General features: G+C 46.3%; 1 protein-coding gene across 7 annotated transcripts in view; it reads left to right on the top strand.

Annotated features, from left to right (window-relative positions):
* Positions 1-16,761, top strand: part of ccser2a (coiled-coil serine-rich protein 2a) — a 43,547-nt gene extending 26,786 nt beyond the window's left edge. For 5 of the 7 annotated variants that reach the window (XM_037465370.2, XM_037465372.2, XM_037465373.2 and 2 more), the window contains 4 exons: positions 1,301-1,366; positions 1,496-1,633; positions 4,107-4,244; positions 15,581-16,761. In XM_037465370.2, coding sequence (XP_037321267.2) covers positions 1,301-1,366; positions 1,496-1,633; positions 4,107-4,244; positions 15,581-16,024 — 786 coding nt within the window. In that variant the 3' untranslated portion in view covers positions 16,025-16,761. Of the gene's footprint in view, positions 1-1,300; positions 1,367-1,495; positions 1,634-4,106; positions 4,245-11,660; positions 11,746-13,015; positions 13,056-15,580 lie in introns of all 7 variants that reach the window. The other 2 variants (XM_037465374.2, XM_037465375.2) reach the window with 2 other exon arrangements.
* The last annotated feature ends 1,811 nt before the right edge of the window (positions 16,762-18,572 follow it).

The raw sequence follows: 18,572 nt of genomic DNA, 5'->3' as shown, positions 1-18,572 counted from the left end.
GCATGCGACAGAAGGTGCACAGCCTGTTTCACACGCATGAAAACAGGCGTCCAGTTCTGCAGGACGGCTTCACAGACACACAAACGCAAACGCAGAGAGATGCATGTTGGACGCATGCACAAAACACAGATGTTTTTGTCCTGTATGCAGTGTCGGTCTTCAGGAGACTCTCACAGGCCTCAAATGCTTTTGTGATCTCATATTTGCATATTAGCCTGCGTACATGAATATAAATATGTATCTGTGCAAATGATTGAACCTAATAGAATCTCTGTCAGTTTGTCAGTCTTAAGAATTCTTTTTAACACTACGAATAGTGGGTAACGGTGGCAGGAGGAGATGAAAGAACTGAAAGATGTCAACTACAGAAATGCGCTCTTGCATTTGAGATGAACACACAAAAACAGACACTCCTTTAAAAAACACACGACCGCATCGCTGAAAATGCTGAGAGCCACTTCACACCGAGTAAAATGAAATTATTTGGAATGCTTCCACTAAGTTCACCCGTTACAACATAAAAGTGATATTTGCACAGTTTAAATCAAGTCTCTCCTGCAGAGGAATTGCGCCCACTGAAATTAGTCAAAGGCTTGTTTTGGATAACCTCAAGAGGAACAACGTGGCTGTCTCCCTGTTAGTAACTCGTCTTTAAATGAGCCTCAAGCCTTGTTGAATCCTAATTGATCTTTGCTATATTTCACAGTCAGTTATATATATATATATATATATATATATATATATATATATATATTTATATATATATATATATATATATATATATATATATTTATAGAACTGCTGGTTGTTTCTACATTATTTCTGACCTAAATTAGCGGCAGGTGGAATGTAGTGTTGAAACTAAGTGTATATTTGAATATATATATATATTATAGATGATTTAAATACGTGTTCCCCAAAAACTTCATCTGTCATTTCCTTTTCACCAAATTCTTAATCAAACAGTAATTGGTAAAATAGTCAACAAATGCCCTTAAGAGTGTTGCATTACATGTTCTGTCTGTACTAGATGAAGTGTGGTCCTGCTTTGGGAAAAGAAATCCCCAAGTGCTGCGTCCAGACTTTTTTCTGTTGTGTAAATAAATATATTGTAAGTTTACATCGCCACTGCGCTGTGCCTCAGGTAGCATGCACCGTGGGCTGACAGTTCAGGGTCAGCACAGTATATGTGCTTCAGACTAAAGTTCTTCCACCGTAGCGAAATATTGCCAAAGGCAATTGTCATCGATCTGGCTCACCTTGTACTCTGTGCGCGCGTGTGTGTGTGTGTGTGTTCTAGCTCGAGGATACTGAATCTGCAGTTGATGTCCCTGAAGAGATCGAAGACAATACCACTGCATCACAGGTGCAAAACTTTATCTCAAGAGTTTTATGAGTGATTGATTTAATGCGCTGCGAAAGATTCTTTTTTTATTCCCCAGCTGAGCTTGTCCGCTACCGCCGCGGTTTACCGCATGTTTGCCTGTGATTTCAGTCGGAGGAGCTGATTAAGGAAGTGCAGTTGCTCCGCGAGGAGCTGGGGAGTCGAGACAAAACCATCGCTCAGCTCACGTCGCAGTGTCAGCAGCTGCAGCAGCTGCAACAACAACATCATCATCAGCGGGAGCAAATGGTGAGGTGGTGTGAGCAGGACAAAAACCACGTGCAACGTGTGAAAAGGGGAGTGTGTTCTAGGTTTAACACACCGAGGGCAGTGGTCTGACAAACGATCAGAACACGGTTATGCTGCAAAGAGCAAAGATCTCCGTTCAATTCGAAGCGGCGCTGAGATTTGTTTGGCCCTGGTTTTTTTCCTTTGGCAGGATTGACACTGCGGCGTCGATCTTTTTTTTTTTTCCCGCTCAGGGTCAGCGTGTGAGTCGTTTCTGCGAATGATGTCTGCTGTTCAACGTTTGATTAGTGAGATTGGAAAAACGGACTCGAGAACGGCGCCCATGTGCAAATCCGACATTTAGCTCAAGCGTCAACAGCTGACGGCTTCCATCCTCGGGGTTTCCACGGGAAGTATCTGTGAATGACAACCGCAGTGTGGTTAGGCTCAGGCGCCGTCAGGTGATGAAGGCTCAGTCATAGAATATCAATGAAAGGTCATCTTCATTTGTGTATTACCAGCTGCAGACGAGTGATCCTTCAGCGCGTACGAACTGGCCTCCAATAGCTCCAATGTTTGCTGATTGCTTTCATGAGCTACAAACATATCTTCTCTTCTGGGAGTTACCTGCCGTGACAGCAATTCTTTTACAGATCTGAGCAGGTTAAGGCCTGCTTTTTGTTTACCTCAACACCTGATTTAAAAAAAAAAGAAAAAAGTGTGACAAAAATGAATACAGCAAGCAGGATTTGGGGGAAAAAAAGAAAAAAAATTCGATGAACGCCATCTGTCTGAAAGGTGACTGATGAAAACACGCAGATGAGAAGGCGCCATGTGACACATGTCCAGGTCTGCCATTCCGATTGTTAGTTGTCAGCGAGGACGCGGCGCAGTGCCCTTTATATCTCAGACGGGAGTTGAGTTCTGTGTGTGTGTGTGTGTGTGTACCTGCGGGGTGACGGGTGCCTACCAATAACCTCCGTTCTGTATGCTTTTAGCTGGCTCCGTCTCCCCTCTCTAACATTCATTAGTGTCCTGAACAGGCTCCCTTGTTAGCCAAACAAGCGTATGCTTGCGCTGACATTATTCAAATCCCTGCCGTATTGAGGAACAGCTAAATGTCAAAGCGAGGCCGGTCCACCAGCCTCCCCGCCGCATTCTACACCCTCCAATTAGAATTTGCACCCACCCACCATATTGTTGCAACCTCACCCACAGTAAGCCAAGAGAGTAGGAAAAAAAACCCCCTGGGACATATTTTCAGATCTCTCTTCAGATCTGACATTAATGAGTGTAGCAGCTGAACGAGTGAAGATGTTGGGAGGGGGGTGGGGGGGTTTAGAGAGAGAAAAGATTACAGGGGAACATATTTGCACTATGCGGGTACTCCGGGTGCTAGGTCAGAGGAATCCTGAAGATGTGTTTGTGTCCTCATTTCCTCTGATGCCCCCGCAGGACGGGTTGGAACTGCAAAGAATCCAATACAACAAAGACATCAGGCACCGATCAGTTCAGGTAGCCGACCACCCCTCTCCCCCCCCCCCCCCCCCCCCTCAATTTCCGGTTTTAAGGAAATGGCAATTAGAGCAACACTGGTTCCGAGGCTTGTGAAGATTGGCCATTTGGATCATACGATATCTTGAGATAGAAAGTCCAAAAGGCATCTACGCCTGCTGCTTGTCCTAAAGAACGGGGTGAGAGATGATATTACAGGTTGGTTAAGAATCAGGAACACACAGGGGGGAGGGGGGGGGGGGTCTCCAGAGAAACTGCCGAGAGACTGAAGATGGGGAGCAGTTAACTGAATTGAACATAACGTGTTCACACGTGTGTGTGTGTGTGTGTGTGTGTGATAATGGGACAGTGAGGAGTGGGGCTATCACAGTATCACAGACAGAAAACTGATTTCTCAGCTTCCACCGCTGCGGAGGCAGACTCCTCGTGATTATTTGCTCTCATGGTTCGAGCTGCGTCAAAGTTTTTTTTTTTCACTACAGCTGCCGAAAAGTAGCAATTTCTGTCAGATTGTGCAGCCAAGCAGAGGTTGTTCTGCTACTTATTCACGTATAAGAAGGAATATGAGATTGCTACAGGAATGGTCACAAAACCATTTAGTGCGCCTCATTAGGTGCTCAGTAGTTTATTCCTATATTGAGTTAATTGCTCATGAATTCACATGTGTTACTCACATCAGCTAGTCGGTCTTAATCGTTTTACCGAAATAAAATGACATTTCACAGGTGAAGCCTGATCATCTGCATAGGTTTTCATCAATAACATTAAAGTTTCCTTTTTTTATGATGATAATACATCCTGCGATGGGTTTAACCTTTTAGACAACTGGTGACACCAAATGTTTCCTGCTCTTCAAAGTTAATCTTTTGAAGTTTTTTTTTATTTGCCATTTATGATGCACAGTGTGCATGGCCCAAAACAAGATAATAAATGCAAAATCTCACCCCATCTTTTACTGATTTATTCTTTCTTTGATCAGGGCTGGCCGGTCAGGTGTCAGTGCCACCACCAGAGGGCTCCCTCCTCACTACGACAGAGCGACCGACAGATGGACAAACGGCCGAGGCATCACTGTGACAAGGCCACCCAGACCTACTGGAGACCACCAAGCCACGCCGTGAGTCCAAACACCCAGTTCACCTCATTCCCAAACAGTCACCCAGGGGTTATCAGACACCGGCGCTTTGCCCGTTCAGCCTGTCGCATCGGCCCCTCAGTCGGCTTCCCGTTCGCTTGCTGCCTCTCTCGCGGGGGGGCCACGCCAAGAACTGTTCAATGGCCGCACCGTGACCCTCCTTGTAACACAGTTTACTGGGCTGTCAGCATCACACTCTGATAGCCAGATCTCACACCCAACAGGGGAGTTGTGAGGCTGGTGTTAATGATCGAGAAAGAGAGAGAGAGAGAGAGAGAGAGAAGGAGATTAGCAGTTGGAGGGTGGAGGAATCGGCAGTGGGATCCCCAGAGAGAGAGAGCGAGAGAGAGAGAGAGAGACCGACAGAGACCAGGAGGCGGAGAGATGGGTGGATATTTGTTCGGCGTGTTCAGTGCTATGCCGCGCTAGTAAGCTGCAATGCAATATTGATTCAATACCAGGAGTGTCCCAGGGAGGATGCCGAGTAAACACTCTCCTAATTGACCTGCTCTCAGCTGTCAGCGTATGAAGAACACACACACACACATAAAGAGGCTCGCGTGTAAGGGTAGATATAGCAACCTGAATTAAATTAAATTAAATTAGAATGAATTATAGAACTTTAGGCATGGAGAAAGATTATATGTCAAAATTATACAACGTAAAGGATGAAACAAAGCAAGCTCAGCAACTACAGCGGCTCCCTGCTTAGCACAAGAGCATATGGTTTAGCAGTTGCCAAGGCAACTATCAAAGCCAGGCCAGTTGTGCTCAACAGGAAGTATCTCAGTGGAGGGAACATCTACCTGTGACCTGCAGCGCCCGATGCATGAATCCACACAAAAACAGCCGAGGCTCTTCTCGCTATTCTTTAAAACGGTTTTTGTGATTTATTTTGTGTGCGTTTGCAACCATCGACCAATTGAAGTCATCACCAGAGTGGAGGCTATTTTCTCCGCTGTGTTGTGCAGCACTGTCGGGACAAACACATTATGTTTGTGGCATTTTATTTCCCGGAGCATGCGATTGCTCTAAAATGTTGGCTTTGAGCTTTTTGACAAGGTAGCAAGAACACAGAGTTTCCAGAGTAAACAAATGCCGGGGAGAAAGGGCTGTTTCTCTGCCTGTTGTTCTTACTTTCATATCGAATCAAAGCTTTTGACATCGCAATGACAAGTGTAGCACCTGCAGCAAGCCGCGGTTCACAGTGCTCCTCAAACAACGCTTCGCTTTCACCTCGTGTTTTTTAAACAATCCTTCAAAGTGTTTTAATGAAATCCCTCTCTCCCGCTTTTCTCTCTCTAACCTTTTGCCTTTTTTATATACAAATATTAGTTTTTTTTTTTTTTTTTTTTCCCCAACTCGCACATTCATTGAGTGTCTATTTCACATCTCGGGTGCTTGTCGTCCACACGTACACACACACCCACACACACACACACACGCACCTTCATTATCCGCTGTCATCTTTATTGTTTTTTCCTCTTGCTCTCCGAAAGGCCTGTTTCCTGTTGATTTTCGGCTCCTCTGACATTTAAAGTGCCACTGTATCACAGCGCTGAAGGAGCTGAAGTGAGCCCTGTGATAGTAGTTTTTCATCGCTAAGCGGAAAGGATCAGCCCTGGATCGTCTTATTGTCAAAGGCCATCGGTTATAATCTTTTTTTATAGCTTTAATGCTGCTATCTAGTTGCCTTATCGCCACCCGACGCTCGTTGCCGGAGTCTTTCCCCGCAACTTGAACATGGACCCAGGAGGAATCCTGCTGCGCTTTTAGCTCCGATTAGCAGCACAACAACGGAGTAAGCTGCTGGTCTCTGACCCGTCTGACACGGCTATCTACTGGCTTTACCGCACAGTTCAATCTTCAAGCGGTTGATATTTTCCCCTTTCGGATATTTATTCATTCCCATCGTAACTTTTCTGGAACAGGGCTGTTGCTCGGTAGAGTGCTTTGAACAATTCGACTTGTTAATGCAACAAGTGTTGGCAAAACAGCCTAACCGACCGCTCTGGCCACCAGCTCCAGCGGCTTCCCACTTTTATCTGCTTAATGTCCCATTTCCAGTCGAAAAGCAAAAAAGTAATGAGTATGTGAATTCACAACACGAGGAGAGATCGCGGACCGACTTGTCGCGCGTTGTGTGTAACTGGAAACCACTCAAGTGTCACATGTCTGGAAATAATCTTCGTGAATGATTCCCCCAGAGCAATCACAGCAGCAGGGTTTTCTTCAGCCCCTCTTTGCCACGACAATTTGTAATTTCAAGTGTAGGCCAGAAGAAGACTGTGCAGCGTGTTGTCGGGCGGAGTGGGAGGGGGAGGGGGGGGGGGCTGCTGACTGAACAATGGGTTCAGCAGGCTGAGCGCCGAGGAGCCGACCTCGTTAATAACCCAAATAAAAACAAACGGCAGCAGTGAAACAACGGCAACACAACGGGCGAAGTTTCATCAGGGGCAGACACGGAAGATAATTACGGCTCCCCCCCCTCCCACTCCGCCTGTGCCTTCTTTAAACACCCTCCAATTCACCTCTTCCTCGTGTCTTCCCATCACTCCCTCCCCTCTCGGTCGGCTTTTCTTTCTCTCCGTCTCGCTTCAGTGAATACTTTTCTCTCCCTGTGTTTTTGTCTGTGTCATCCCTCCTTTGACGTCCCCGCTCTGCTTTTTAGCTCGGTGGTAATTAGATCAATTTGCTGTCAGAGAGAGAGAGAGAGAGAGGCAGGCAGGGGGTGGGGGGGGGGATTGCATAAGCTTAGTGATCAGTGTTAAGAAGCTGTAAGTTGAAAGAACAAGTTTTCCCCCCCCTCAGATCCTGACATTAACCCTCCACCCACACTCCCTCTGTGTGCTGCGTTGCATCACACACACACACACGCACGCGCGCGCGCACACACACACACTAGTTAATACGCAGAGCGCAGCGCAGCAGACCGGTCTCGGCCAGGTGAGGGTTTAATTGGAGGGAGTCTGTGAAGTGAGACATCGCGGACAAACCTGAGGTATTAGCTGTAGCCGACCACCACCAGGAGCCCTGTGTGGTGGATTAGGGGATTAGCATCCCGGAGTCCTCTGCACGCTGCTGTTGTTGTTGTTGTTTGATGGAAAAAAGGTTCGCAAAGAACAACTTTTGACTTGACGTGAACTCTTTTAATGTACATTGCCGAAACGGTACTTGCCTAACAAAGTAACCAACCGACCAACCAGGCATCTAGATGAAGCTACGAGTGCAGCGACAAGGACCAGAACACTTTCTTCTTTTCCAATTATCAAGGGTTGAGCGGGGGGGGGGGGGGGGTTTATCAAATTTTTGGATGGAAAATGAAAAACCTTTTCCCGATATCCCACAATTGCTGTCTCCCGTGTCCTTGTAAAGGTCTGTCAGCCCTTCATTGGAGAGTCTTCACTGGTGTTGGAAAGCTGAGGAATTGACAGGCTCCGGGGCTCCGGAGGTCTAATAACGCGGCCGGACCCTGTCAGAAACATTCAGTAGCCCTCCAACATGCCCCCTCGTTCTCATCGCTCAAGGTTTTCCTCCCACGCGAGGCTTCGGCCGAGAACCAAGAACCGCTGAAGCACTTGTTGGTGATCGAGGATGGACATGGGCGACAACCGATCAGGGCAATTCATCCTCCCCCCCCCCCCCCCCCCCCTCACCAGGGGGGGCCTCTCAAGTCGCTCGGACTGGACCGGCTGGGAAGTTGATGCTTTTCCCTCTTCTCCTTTTCTTTAAAATCTCTCGGCGCGTTCTTCCCTCTGACAGATTCAGTGCTTCTCTTTTCTACAATAGTTGATCGCCCCCCCCCCCCCCCCCCCCCCCCCCCTCCCTGAGATGGTAGTCTGTGTGTCTGCGTTACGTGATGGCCTTGCTTCCCTTTCACTTTGCCTCTCCGGACGGGGGGGGCCCAGGGATCTTCGAATTGCTTCACCTGGAGATTTGCAATCAATAACGGGGCTCGTCTTCTTCTGGGGACACGTTTCGTGCACCGACGTACACGCGCTGGTTTAAACACGATGTTCAGACAACAAAATGCAAATGTGACAGATGGAGATGGCAGAACACGGACAGCAAATGAGGTGAAACACCGGGCTGACATATATCATTTATTGAGAACACTCACAATGAACCAGACTAATAACAGTAGATTAATAATATTAGGTGGTTGAGAACCTAATGTTTTAGTACTGAATAGCGGGACCCAAAATGTGCATTAAAATAAATGTGTGGTTTGGAGTCGGTGTGTAACTTTGTTTTGAATTCTAGTACGGACCTCAAACCGTCCATAGATGCCAAATAGTACCATAATGTGTGCAAATGGGTCCTGAATTACCTTCATTTCAGGGAATAATGCTGCCATCACACAAATGGATCCCGGGTTGAATATTCCACTGATCTATCCTATATGTAGCTTCAGTGGAAAGCTGCAGTTTGCCACATGAATATACGAATGTCAGACCTTGTGGGAATACAAGTGTTTTTCCAACAAACAAAAAAAAAAAATCTACTCACCGGTAAATTAAAGAGTTGATTTTAACACCTACACTCATTAACACTAAAACTGAAATGTAGTTTTTAATCTAACAACAGATGGATTTAACGCTTGACTCCGTCTGTATGAGGGGCCGTTCAAGACATTATTCATTCTGGTACTCTCACATACATATATTCTCACTCTCACATACATATATTCTCACTCTCATATACATATATTCTCACTCTCACATACATATATTCTCACTCTCATATACATATATTCTCACTCTCACATACATATATTCTCACTCTCATATACATACATTCTCCTTTCACATACATATATTCTCACTCTCATATACATACATTCTCCTTTCACATACATATATTCTCACTCTCATATACATACATTCTCCTTTCACATACATATATTCTCACTCTCACAAACAAATGTATGTATGTGTAAAGAAAATATATGTCTGTAAGAGAAGAATGTATGTGTGTATGAGGAGAATGTATGTGTGTATGAGGAGAATGTATGTGTGTATGAGGAGAATGTATGTGTGTATGAGGAGTATGTATGTGTGTATGAGGAGAATGTATGTGTGTATGAGCGAAAGTATAGTGGAAACGGAAGGCGTATAGTGGAAACGGAAGGCAGAACATTTCTCGCGCTGTGATTGGCTGTCAACCTACCCTGTGATTGGCTGAGAAACTCGAGGCGGGTCATGTTCAGGTCGCGATCAGCATGGACGGAGATATGACCGCTTTGCAGCAAGCCATTGGAGTTTTGAGAACTATTTTAACATCCTCTGACACAATTTCTTCTATTGAGCAACAAAGGGCATGCTCATCTGCACCTAACGTTGTTCACAGCACGGCAGAAAGTGAAACGAGACAACCAGACCAAACCGGTGTTACGTGCCTAGTGGTTTTTGAAACTACTGGTTTGGCTACGCGTGCGTGTTTGTTTTGCCCCGACAGCGGCAGATGTTGTCTGCCTCGGTCACCTGATCCGTCACACATTCGCAAACATATTGCTGAAAATGTTCAAAATGCATCCCATATCCAATGCAGCGATTATGATTGTATAAGTGAGCACTACATCACTGCCACGTATAAAGAAAGAAATAAAAGAACATACGTTTATTAAAAGATCGCCGCAACCTGGATTCGAACCCGCAGTCGAGCAAAACAGCAACAATGTATAAGACGGCGGCGCTACGCCGTCGGCCAACCGAGGTGTAAAGAGCTGCTGCTGATTTCACTACTTGTCATAAAATTCCACATCGTCAGTGGCAAGAAAACCTTTTGGTTCAGGGTGAGCCAAGACAACTGGTTTTTGGTGGCTCTTATATCGTCCCTTTTACCGTAAAAAAACGATACCAATCACTCTAATTTTTTGTGGTTTTTCCCATAAAATGAAAATACGAAGCGTAGCCGCTAAACCGGAAGTACGTAGATTTTCACAGTAAGAATCGACGCAACCGTCTGTAATGACAGCGGTTACCAGGGTAACGAGAGGAGAAAAGTTTATTAACGGATATAAATAAATAATCCTGGTCCGACGGGATGTATTAGCAGCAGTAGGTTACTACACTCGCTGCTCTTGTCCACGTATTGTTTTTCTTCAGTGAGCAGAGCAGAAACAGTTTAAGGAGATCGCAGAGTAAACGGTCCGCCGCTGGAGCGCATACGTCCCGACGTCAGCGAACCATCAGCGGACCGCCAGCGGCATATTTTACATTGCGCGGTTCTTTTGTTGCCGTCTTGTTGAAAGGTTTTGTAACCAAAGATCACGACGAATAGCACAGCAGCGGCCGGTGTATTCGACATCTTTCTCGTGTGTGGCCGCGCGTGCGCAGCCATCAATATATGTCAATGTACGTGTTACGTAGGCAGGTAACGGAGGGAGCGGTATAGCGAGGTCCTCAGATGTTTCCTAAAATTAAACATTGTTCACGAGTCCCAAAGCTCGAGTCCGAGTCGAGTCTGAAGTCTTTCGAGGACGAGTCTCAAGTCGAGTCGGAAGTCACCGAGTCTGCGACTCGAGTCGCACTCGAGTCCGAGTCTCAAACTCGAGTCCCCATCTCTGAGAGGATGTTAAAATAGTTCTCAAAACTCCAATGGCTTGCTGCAAAGCGGTCTCATCTCCGTCCATGCTGATCGCGACCTGAACATGACCCGCCTCGAGTTTCTCAGCCAATCACAGGGTAGGTTGACAGCCAATCACAGCGCGAGAAATGTTCTGCCTTCCGTTTCCACTATACGCCTTCCGTTTCCACTATACTTTCGCTCATACACACATACATACTCCTCATACACACATACATACTCCTCATACACACATACATTCTCCTCATACACACATACATTCTCCTCATACACACATACATTCTTCTCTTACAGACATATATTTTCTTTACACATACATACATTTGTTTGTGAGAGTGAGAATATATGTATGTGAAAGGAGAATGTATGTATATGAGAGTGAGAATATATGTATGTGAAAGGAGAATGTATGTATATGAGAGTGAGAATATATGTATGTAAAAGGAGAATGTATGTATATAAGAGTGAGAATATATGTATGTGAAAGGAGAATGTATGTATATGAGAGTGAGAATATATGTATGTGAAAGGAGAATGTATGTATATAAGAGTGAGAATATATGTATGTGAGAGTACCAGAATGAATAATGTCTTGAACGGCCCCTCATACGTCTGCGTTGGCATGTGAGCAAACATGCCCGTGTTTTATTACCTGTGTTGTGTTAATTGGGCTCGCCATGCTCATTAACGCAGATTGTGTGTGTGTGTGTGTGTGTGTGTGTGTAAGCATGCTTCCGTGTGTGTGTATGCGCGGTCGTGTGTTCTGGTGCGTCATGTGGCTTTTGTCCTATTGTGTTTCTCTCTGCGTAGGGTGCGCTGCCTACCCCCTTGCTGTCCCCGTGGCAGGCCCAGCACCAGGGCTTGACCCGTACCGGCATGCCCCAGCGCAGACAGAGTGAGTCACTAACATCCTTTGCAGCCGTGTTTCCATCCTCTCACCACACAACGTATCCGTAGGTCTGAAAATAGTCTGACTTTGTCTCCAATTAAGAACCTCTGTACTGAAATATATGTATATTTTTTTTCCAGTGCCTAGAAACCTTTTTTCATTGCGCAATGACACTTTTTTTTTTTTATCCATTTGGATTAAGATTAGTAATGTGCAAAGTTTTCCTTGTTAGCTTTACTGAACACATTCTGACTTATTGGCCTTTTTAGAAATACATTTTTCCCAAACTGGGTGACTTTTTAAAACCCTCAGATACCTTCTTTTCAAACCCTCCCGTACGCCCATAAACTGTATAAATCTAATTTGCAGTAAGAGCAAACCAATACTGTCATTGTTTCCCTAACAGAGAATGGTTAATGACCAAATAAAAGGCGTCGCCATAACAGGGCTTTAGCTTTGAATGCTTTAAATGAACGTCATTTACGTGGACTAAATGGAGTTTGAGTGTATTGAGAAAGACGGAGCTCTCGGGGACAATGAAAGAACCGACACAAAAACAGCGAATCGCGCCGCAAAGCTTTTGTATTCCACCGTGGCGATGAGATGGCGAGTAGAGGAGGACAATGGGTAAACACGCCGCGGAAAGTACGCGCGTGTGCGAGAGCGGAGAGCAGGAGAATAAAGGAGTCAAAGAGAAGCACCCACGCTGCGTTCTTTTGATCTGCCCCCGCGGGACTCCGCTTCGGATCGAGGGGGAAGGTGATAAAAATGTTGCAAAGGTGTAATTTTCCTTTTTTTTTTTAGTACATCTCAGTTTATTTTGATCTCAAGACTGTTTTCGACAAAGCATCAGCGTTCAGTCAGAGGTTGATGGCATTGTCTGATTGAACAAAAGCATATCAAAAGATCATCTGTACAGGAGAAGCAACTGGGCTCTTTGTCCAGGTTATGAGGTCTGAATGGGAGGCCATAATTATGTTTTGCATTCAATTAGCCTGTATGTCTAACTAATGTGTGACCTTTATCTTTTTTTTTTAAAGCATTGGCTCATGAACTGTATTTAAAATGTCTTAACTCTGACAATTGTTCATCTTCCTTCCATCTCACGTTTTCCTCTCTCCGTTTATTTTTAACCTTTTTTATTTCTTTTTTTCCCCCTCTAATCTCGAATCTCACCCTCACTAAAATAATTGAAATTGAATCTTCCATGTTCTCTCTCTCTCTCTCTCTCTCTGTGTTCTGCCTTTGCCTCCTCACACGTAATGCCCCTGACAAGGAGTGGAGCACCTAGTGCAGTACTTCACTGACACGGCGTGGTACAGTAACGTTTCTTTGACATGCGCTTGACGCGCTGCCCTCGCCTCCTGCACGCTGGGCCGGGGGGTTTTCTCGCCAGCATGCCCCTCCACATCTGCGTGTGCATGCTTTGCGTTTGACTTTCAGTTGTTTTGGAGTTTGGGTTTTGTGTATCTGTACTTTGGAGTTTGATCTGCTCTTCCATCAGTTCATTTTTTTTTCCAATTCCTTTATCTGTTTCTTGTTTCTTTTTCTCTGTCCTATCAGATTTAGTTCATAAGAACTGTCATGCACGTATGGGTACATCTATCTGTGTGGTTTCGTTTTTCTTAATCTTATCATCAGCAAACATACTACATGCTCACGTGGAAGGACTTCAATGAAGTGCATTGAAAGTGAAAACCTTTAAGAAAACCCCCCCCCTGTGTTATGGCAAGCGAATGCATGTCACCGCTGCCCCGAGCAATCACTCCACCATCAAAGCATTTCAGCACAGCGAGCAAGAGGCAATCGAAGCTATTCACTATTCCCACGGCCTCCGACACGCAATCCAAAATCAACATTTTATACAACGGCCTATAATAAATCCCACTACAAAGCTATCGCTTTGAAAGGAAGTGGCACCATAATGCCGCTCCGATCTGCTTATGCGCCGCCGTCACATTGTCGAGAGAAGCAGCGAGAGAAGCGATGCGATGACGCGCTTATGTTCGGCCCATCGGACATCTTGCTGCTGCATCAAATTGGGCTTATTTCCTGGTTAGAGAGAAGATTTCCGTTGAAGCGATCGTCATCTTTAGCTGAGATATTCTTAGCAGTGCAGATTTTAAATGGTTCTTGGTAATTATTAATATCTATAGGAGACACCTGTAGATGGCAATCGTAATTTGAGTGTGAACTTTCAGAGGTTTCCTTCAGATAGGCCAGCTGTGCGCTCAAACCTTCAATTAAAAGTATTGAATGTTCTTCTGTTGGTATTTCTAGCATCACTCATAATGTTCAGACTATAAAAGAAAAAATGGTACAAGGGCAATGTGAGATTTATTGAGTTTAATACCTTGGTGACTCTATTCTTTGTGGACTGAAAGTCTAGTCTAAAAATCTAGTTTTTAACTTTTGAGACTCTGCCGGAAGGTGCTCACTCGCCGACTGAACCACAATAGCAGCTGTACTGTTTGTCAAGGGTGGATACCAAAAAAATAAAAAAAAGAATAACGCGACACGTCAGCCACGGAACGATCAGAGCTATTGTGAGCAGCATCACAATCCTCCATCGTTGGGTTCGTGTTGAATCTCAAATCCAAAAGCAGTATTGTCTTGCTACAAAAACACCGCAAACCAAACACTGAGAGGTTGGACGAGGGTTTGGTGAGAGCCTCGAGGACTCATTGAGGCGGGGGACCAGGAGATGGAGCTGTGGCCTCGGACATCCAAGCCCACTCAAAATAGAAAGGACTGTGGGTAGAATCGGGCGACGCATCTTGACCTGCGCCGCAATGTTTTGGCCGTCCTTTGAGGGTTAGGGTTGTGCTGAAACAGAGTTCATGCTTTTCAGGAGCCTCAGATGGTTTGGGGTGAAATTTCGATTCTTTCGATTCTGCTCGAAGGACACCGATGGAAAAAAGCCCAGTCGCTGAGTTTCTCATTTCTTGCAGAATCAAGTCTTCAACTAAGGAGTGTAACATGAGACACGTTTATTTTTTATAGATGCTGAGGTCTTAAGCTATTCAGAAAATGTACTAATATACTGTATGAAAAATTCATATATATATAGTTCAGTATTGACTTCAGTGAATTAGAGCATCGCTGCTCTTGCTGGTAGTTTCATGGACTAATAAACAACAATGGGCTTGGTTGTAAACACGGGTTACAGTGTCGTATGGATCTATACGCGATTCGGGTAAATATTGGTACGTCTGGTAAAAGCAAAAGAAATCTGTGGAACCTTCCATCCAAAACAAATGTGTGGAAACGAATGCTAACTCCGTTAAATCCTAATGGGATTTTGCTTGCGTCAGAGCACCGTTACCTCTGTAGAATTTGAGTTGTTTTGTTGTGCTGCATAATTAGCAAAATGGTCTACTGGAACACACTGTAGCTGCCAGTGAGCCGGTCAGAATCTGCCGCTATAGAATTACATTACTTTGTACCTGTGTTTGTGTTTTTTGTGTTTGTACCTTGTATGTCCCCTGATGGAGGACATCACCGTGGTTGGTCTAAATGTCACGTGGTTAACGACTCAGCAAGTTCTAACACAAGGCAGCGGGTATCGCAGCTCTCGGTTTGAAGGTTTTCAAAGCCCGTCTGCAATTCAGTACATCCTCTCCTGGTTGCTGAGTAGAGGCTTTGCCTCTTCTATTCGTAAAGATTAAATCAACTGTTTGCTTTTTAAATTCATAATTTTCTTCGCAGCAACAAATTATTCAAAAGACTGGATCCCACAGCCATCAGACAGATTTGTAGACCCCTTTTACTTTGACTAATATTTTTCGTACCCAAAATTAAAAAATATATCTTATTGATCTATCTCTCCTCTTTTCTACAGCCTCAAATACTACAGCCTTTCAACCCCCGCCTCAAAGAGCACATCCGCCAGGGAAGACCAGTAAAAACTCCGCCCACCGAGGGCCGCAGTGACGCCCGCCGTCCTCCTGAAGACCTCACGGCCGACGTGTCCCAGGAGCCGGCTCACCTGGGCTCCCGCCGGCGAGAACCGAAAGGCCCCGTCGCTCCCGCGGGCCCCCGCGCGCCGCAGCCCCAGCGCCTCCTCCCCCTCCAGCGCGGCTCCCTCCTCGCTTCCCCGAGACCTGCGGCCGACCGGGGCGAGCAGCTGCCCCCTCCGCCCGGGGGCCTCCTCTGCTCCAGCGCCGCGCCCCGGGTTCGGGCGCCGAGTCTGGCTCGCGCTTCGCCGCTCCGAGACCCCGGGTCGGCCAGTCAGATGCTGATCCCCGTGAGCCGCTCATGCCTCCCCAAGCCAAAGATTCCCTGAGGGGCCCAAACGCCATCCATCAAAACTCCACAGTGGAATCACAGTGGCGTTGACGTTCGTCCTCCTTCTCTCCCCTGCTTTGATATCAGAGTGACTGTTTTACCGTTGCAGGGTCACAGGAACCGACACTGAGCTCATTACCCCCAGTGGACCATTCGTGGCCCGCCGGGCTCGTTTCCATTGTTCTTTCAGCCCGTTTCTAAATCAGCATCCTCAGCTCCAACTTGCAGAAAACATATGTAGCCAGATCTAATCTTCACAAGCATTTACTGTATTATGACAGTTTACGGGCTGAGGGGAATTTACAGGAGAAGAAATGTCAAGTTCACAAGCCTTGCACATGAATGCTGCTAATGCACTGAAAGAGTCACCATTCACAAAAGTCGGCTTTTATCTTGAGGTAGCCACGGGCTGTTAGCAAATTTAAAAGTCACAGCCCTGTGCCCGCTGACACACGGGTGCGTTTGGTTTTTAAACATGGAGGTGATATGAATGTGACCTTTGTAGTGTAATAGAATAACCGGGGGAAATTGAGGCAAAAAGAAAGTAAGAAAAAAAAGAAAAAAGATTGAAAATGGCAGCAAAACAAAATGCATTGAAGTTCTTTGGAGCTGTCACTCTCACACTGAATAAAGGCATCTGTGTGGAAATGTAGGGTTCTAAAAAGTTCTTCCATGCGGGTGGTGGTGGTGATGAGAGGAGCAGTGTGCAAGTCAGGAAATCATTTTTATTCTATAGCTGAAAAGAGAAGCGGAATGAAGCACTCAGACACTTAAGTGGGGCTCACTCATACCCATGTGCAAACACACACACACACACACACACACACACATACAATTGTCTGTTATTTCATGGCTACTTTGTGTATTTTTAGATGAAAATATTAGAGCAACAGGAAGAATGTTATTTGATGAAAGAGAGGAGGCAACAAAGAGAGCTAATTTAGTGTCCTACAATCTTGAACATCTGCTAGTCATGCAAGGACACGCCACCTGTTTCTAGTGCCAATAAATCAGAAAACACACATAACGTCTCCTCGTTCATTCGATCTGAGACCGTTCGAGTCAAACTTCATTAAATAACTGGTTTTTTTACGATGCACACTGACTTCTTTCAACTGCCCCGCTGACCCCCGGAAAGAATCATCAGCTTACATGGACTCGTTAGACCGGTGGAGCTGCTCCCCTGTGTGTGTGTGTGTGTGTGTGTGTGTGTGTGTGTGTGTGTGTGTGTGTGTGTGTGTGTGTGTGTGTGTGTGTGTGTGTGTGTGTGTGTGTGTGTGTGTGTGTGTGTGTGTGTGTGTGTGTGTGTGTGTGTGTGTGTGTGTGTGTGTGTGTGTGTGTGTGTGTCCCTCCTCGCCTTGCTCTTGGGCACATCTCTTTGGGAACATCAAAGGCATTAGTGCGTTATTTTCAGGTAGAAAGCCTCTGGGTCTTCAGTGGTGGTTCTGCGGGAGCTTCGGAGAATTGTGTTTATCTCTCCTTTTTTTTTTTTTCTCGCGTGGCGCCTTTTTGCAGTCAAACTCCACCGAAAATGTCCCCCGAACGGAGAGCAGCAGTGTGTTAAAAAGGCCTTCTGACAGCGACTCTGCTCTCTCCTCTGTCACGCCGCGTGACCGCTTGGTGTACGCCTCGGGCGCTGTCCGGTCTACTGCGTCCAATAATGCACCCTGCATGGGAGGGAGGGAGGGAGGGAGTGAGATGGAGAGAGAGAGTGACACGCGGACACGTCACGCGCACACACATCCGGACACACGGGTCACGTAGACGCAACGTGCGCAGGAACTCTTTGACAAAACTCAAAGAGACACAAGGGAACGCACACACACACACACACACACACACAGTTTGAATTCTGTGTCAAAGTGCTTAGGAGTGTGGTTGTGTCTTGGCTGCTCTCACACAATGTGCTCTCCAGGTGCCCCCCCCCCTCCCCAAAAAAAAGTGGCCCGGGCCTCCGAGACCCTCCTGGCAGTAGCAGGAGGCTGGAAACGCGGCTGATAAAAACGCGTCTACTTGTCGGGGGGGGGCGTTCGACGCGGCGCCCGAGTGGACGCGCCGCCACGCCGAGCCAAGAAAAAAAAAAAAACCTCATTTCTTTTAATGAAAAACCGACGGAACGAAAAATCCACCAGACGCAAGGAACGAAGATGAAAATGGTGGAAAGGCTTTTTCTGGCAAACTTCTCAGCGGGGAGGGGAATGTTTGTCTGTATAATGATACGAGGGCGTGTGTGTGTGTGTAATTGTTTGTTTGCATTGTCCAGAGATTCGCCTCCTCTCTGCTTACCCCCCCCCCCCCCCCCTCCTCGCTTCGGTAATGCCAAACAGGAAATCAATGGTTGCCCCGCTGTATGTGCTCGTGCGTCTCCAGACACTTTCTGACTGCCAGCGTTTGTGTGTCCGTTGGAGAGGGCGGAGATGAGAGGCAGGGAGACATGGGGGGGGCGAGGGGGGGACCGAGTTCCCCCTCTCTCCATAATCCACGCGCAGCCGATCGGAACCACAAACGCAACCGGATCGATTGCAATTCAGGCTTCTCCAAACCAC

The sequence above is a fragment of the Pungitius pungitius genome, chromosome 13 (assembly GCF_949316345.1).
Source record: "Pungitius pungitius chromosome 13, fPunPun2.1, whole genome shotgun sequence".
In the NCBI taxonomy this organism is placed as follows: domain Eukaryota; kingdom Metazoa; phylum Chordata; class Actinopteri; order Perciformes; family Gasterosteidae; genus Pungitius; species Pungitius pungitius.
Note: the sequence above shows the minus strand (reverse complement) of the source record. Positions and strands in the feature narration are given on the sequence as shown.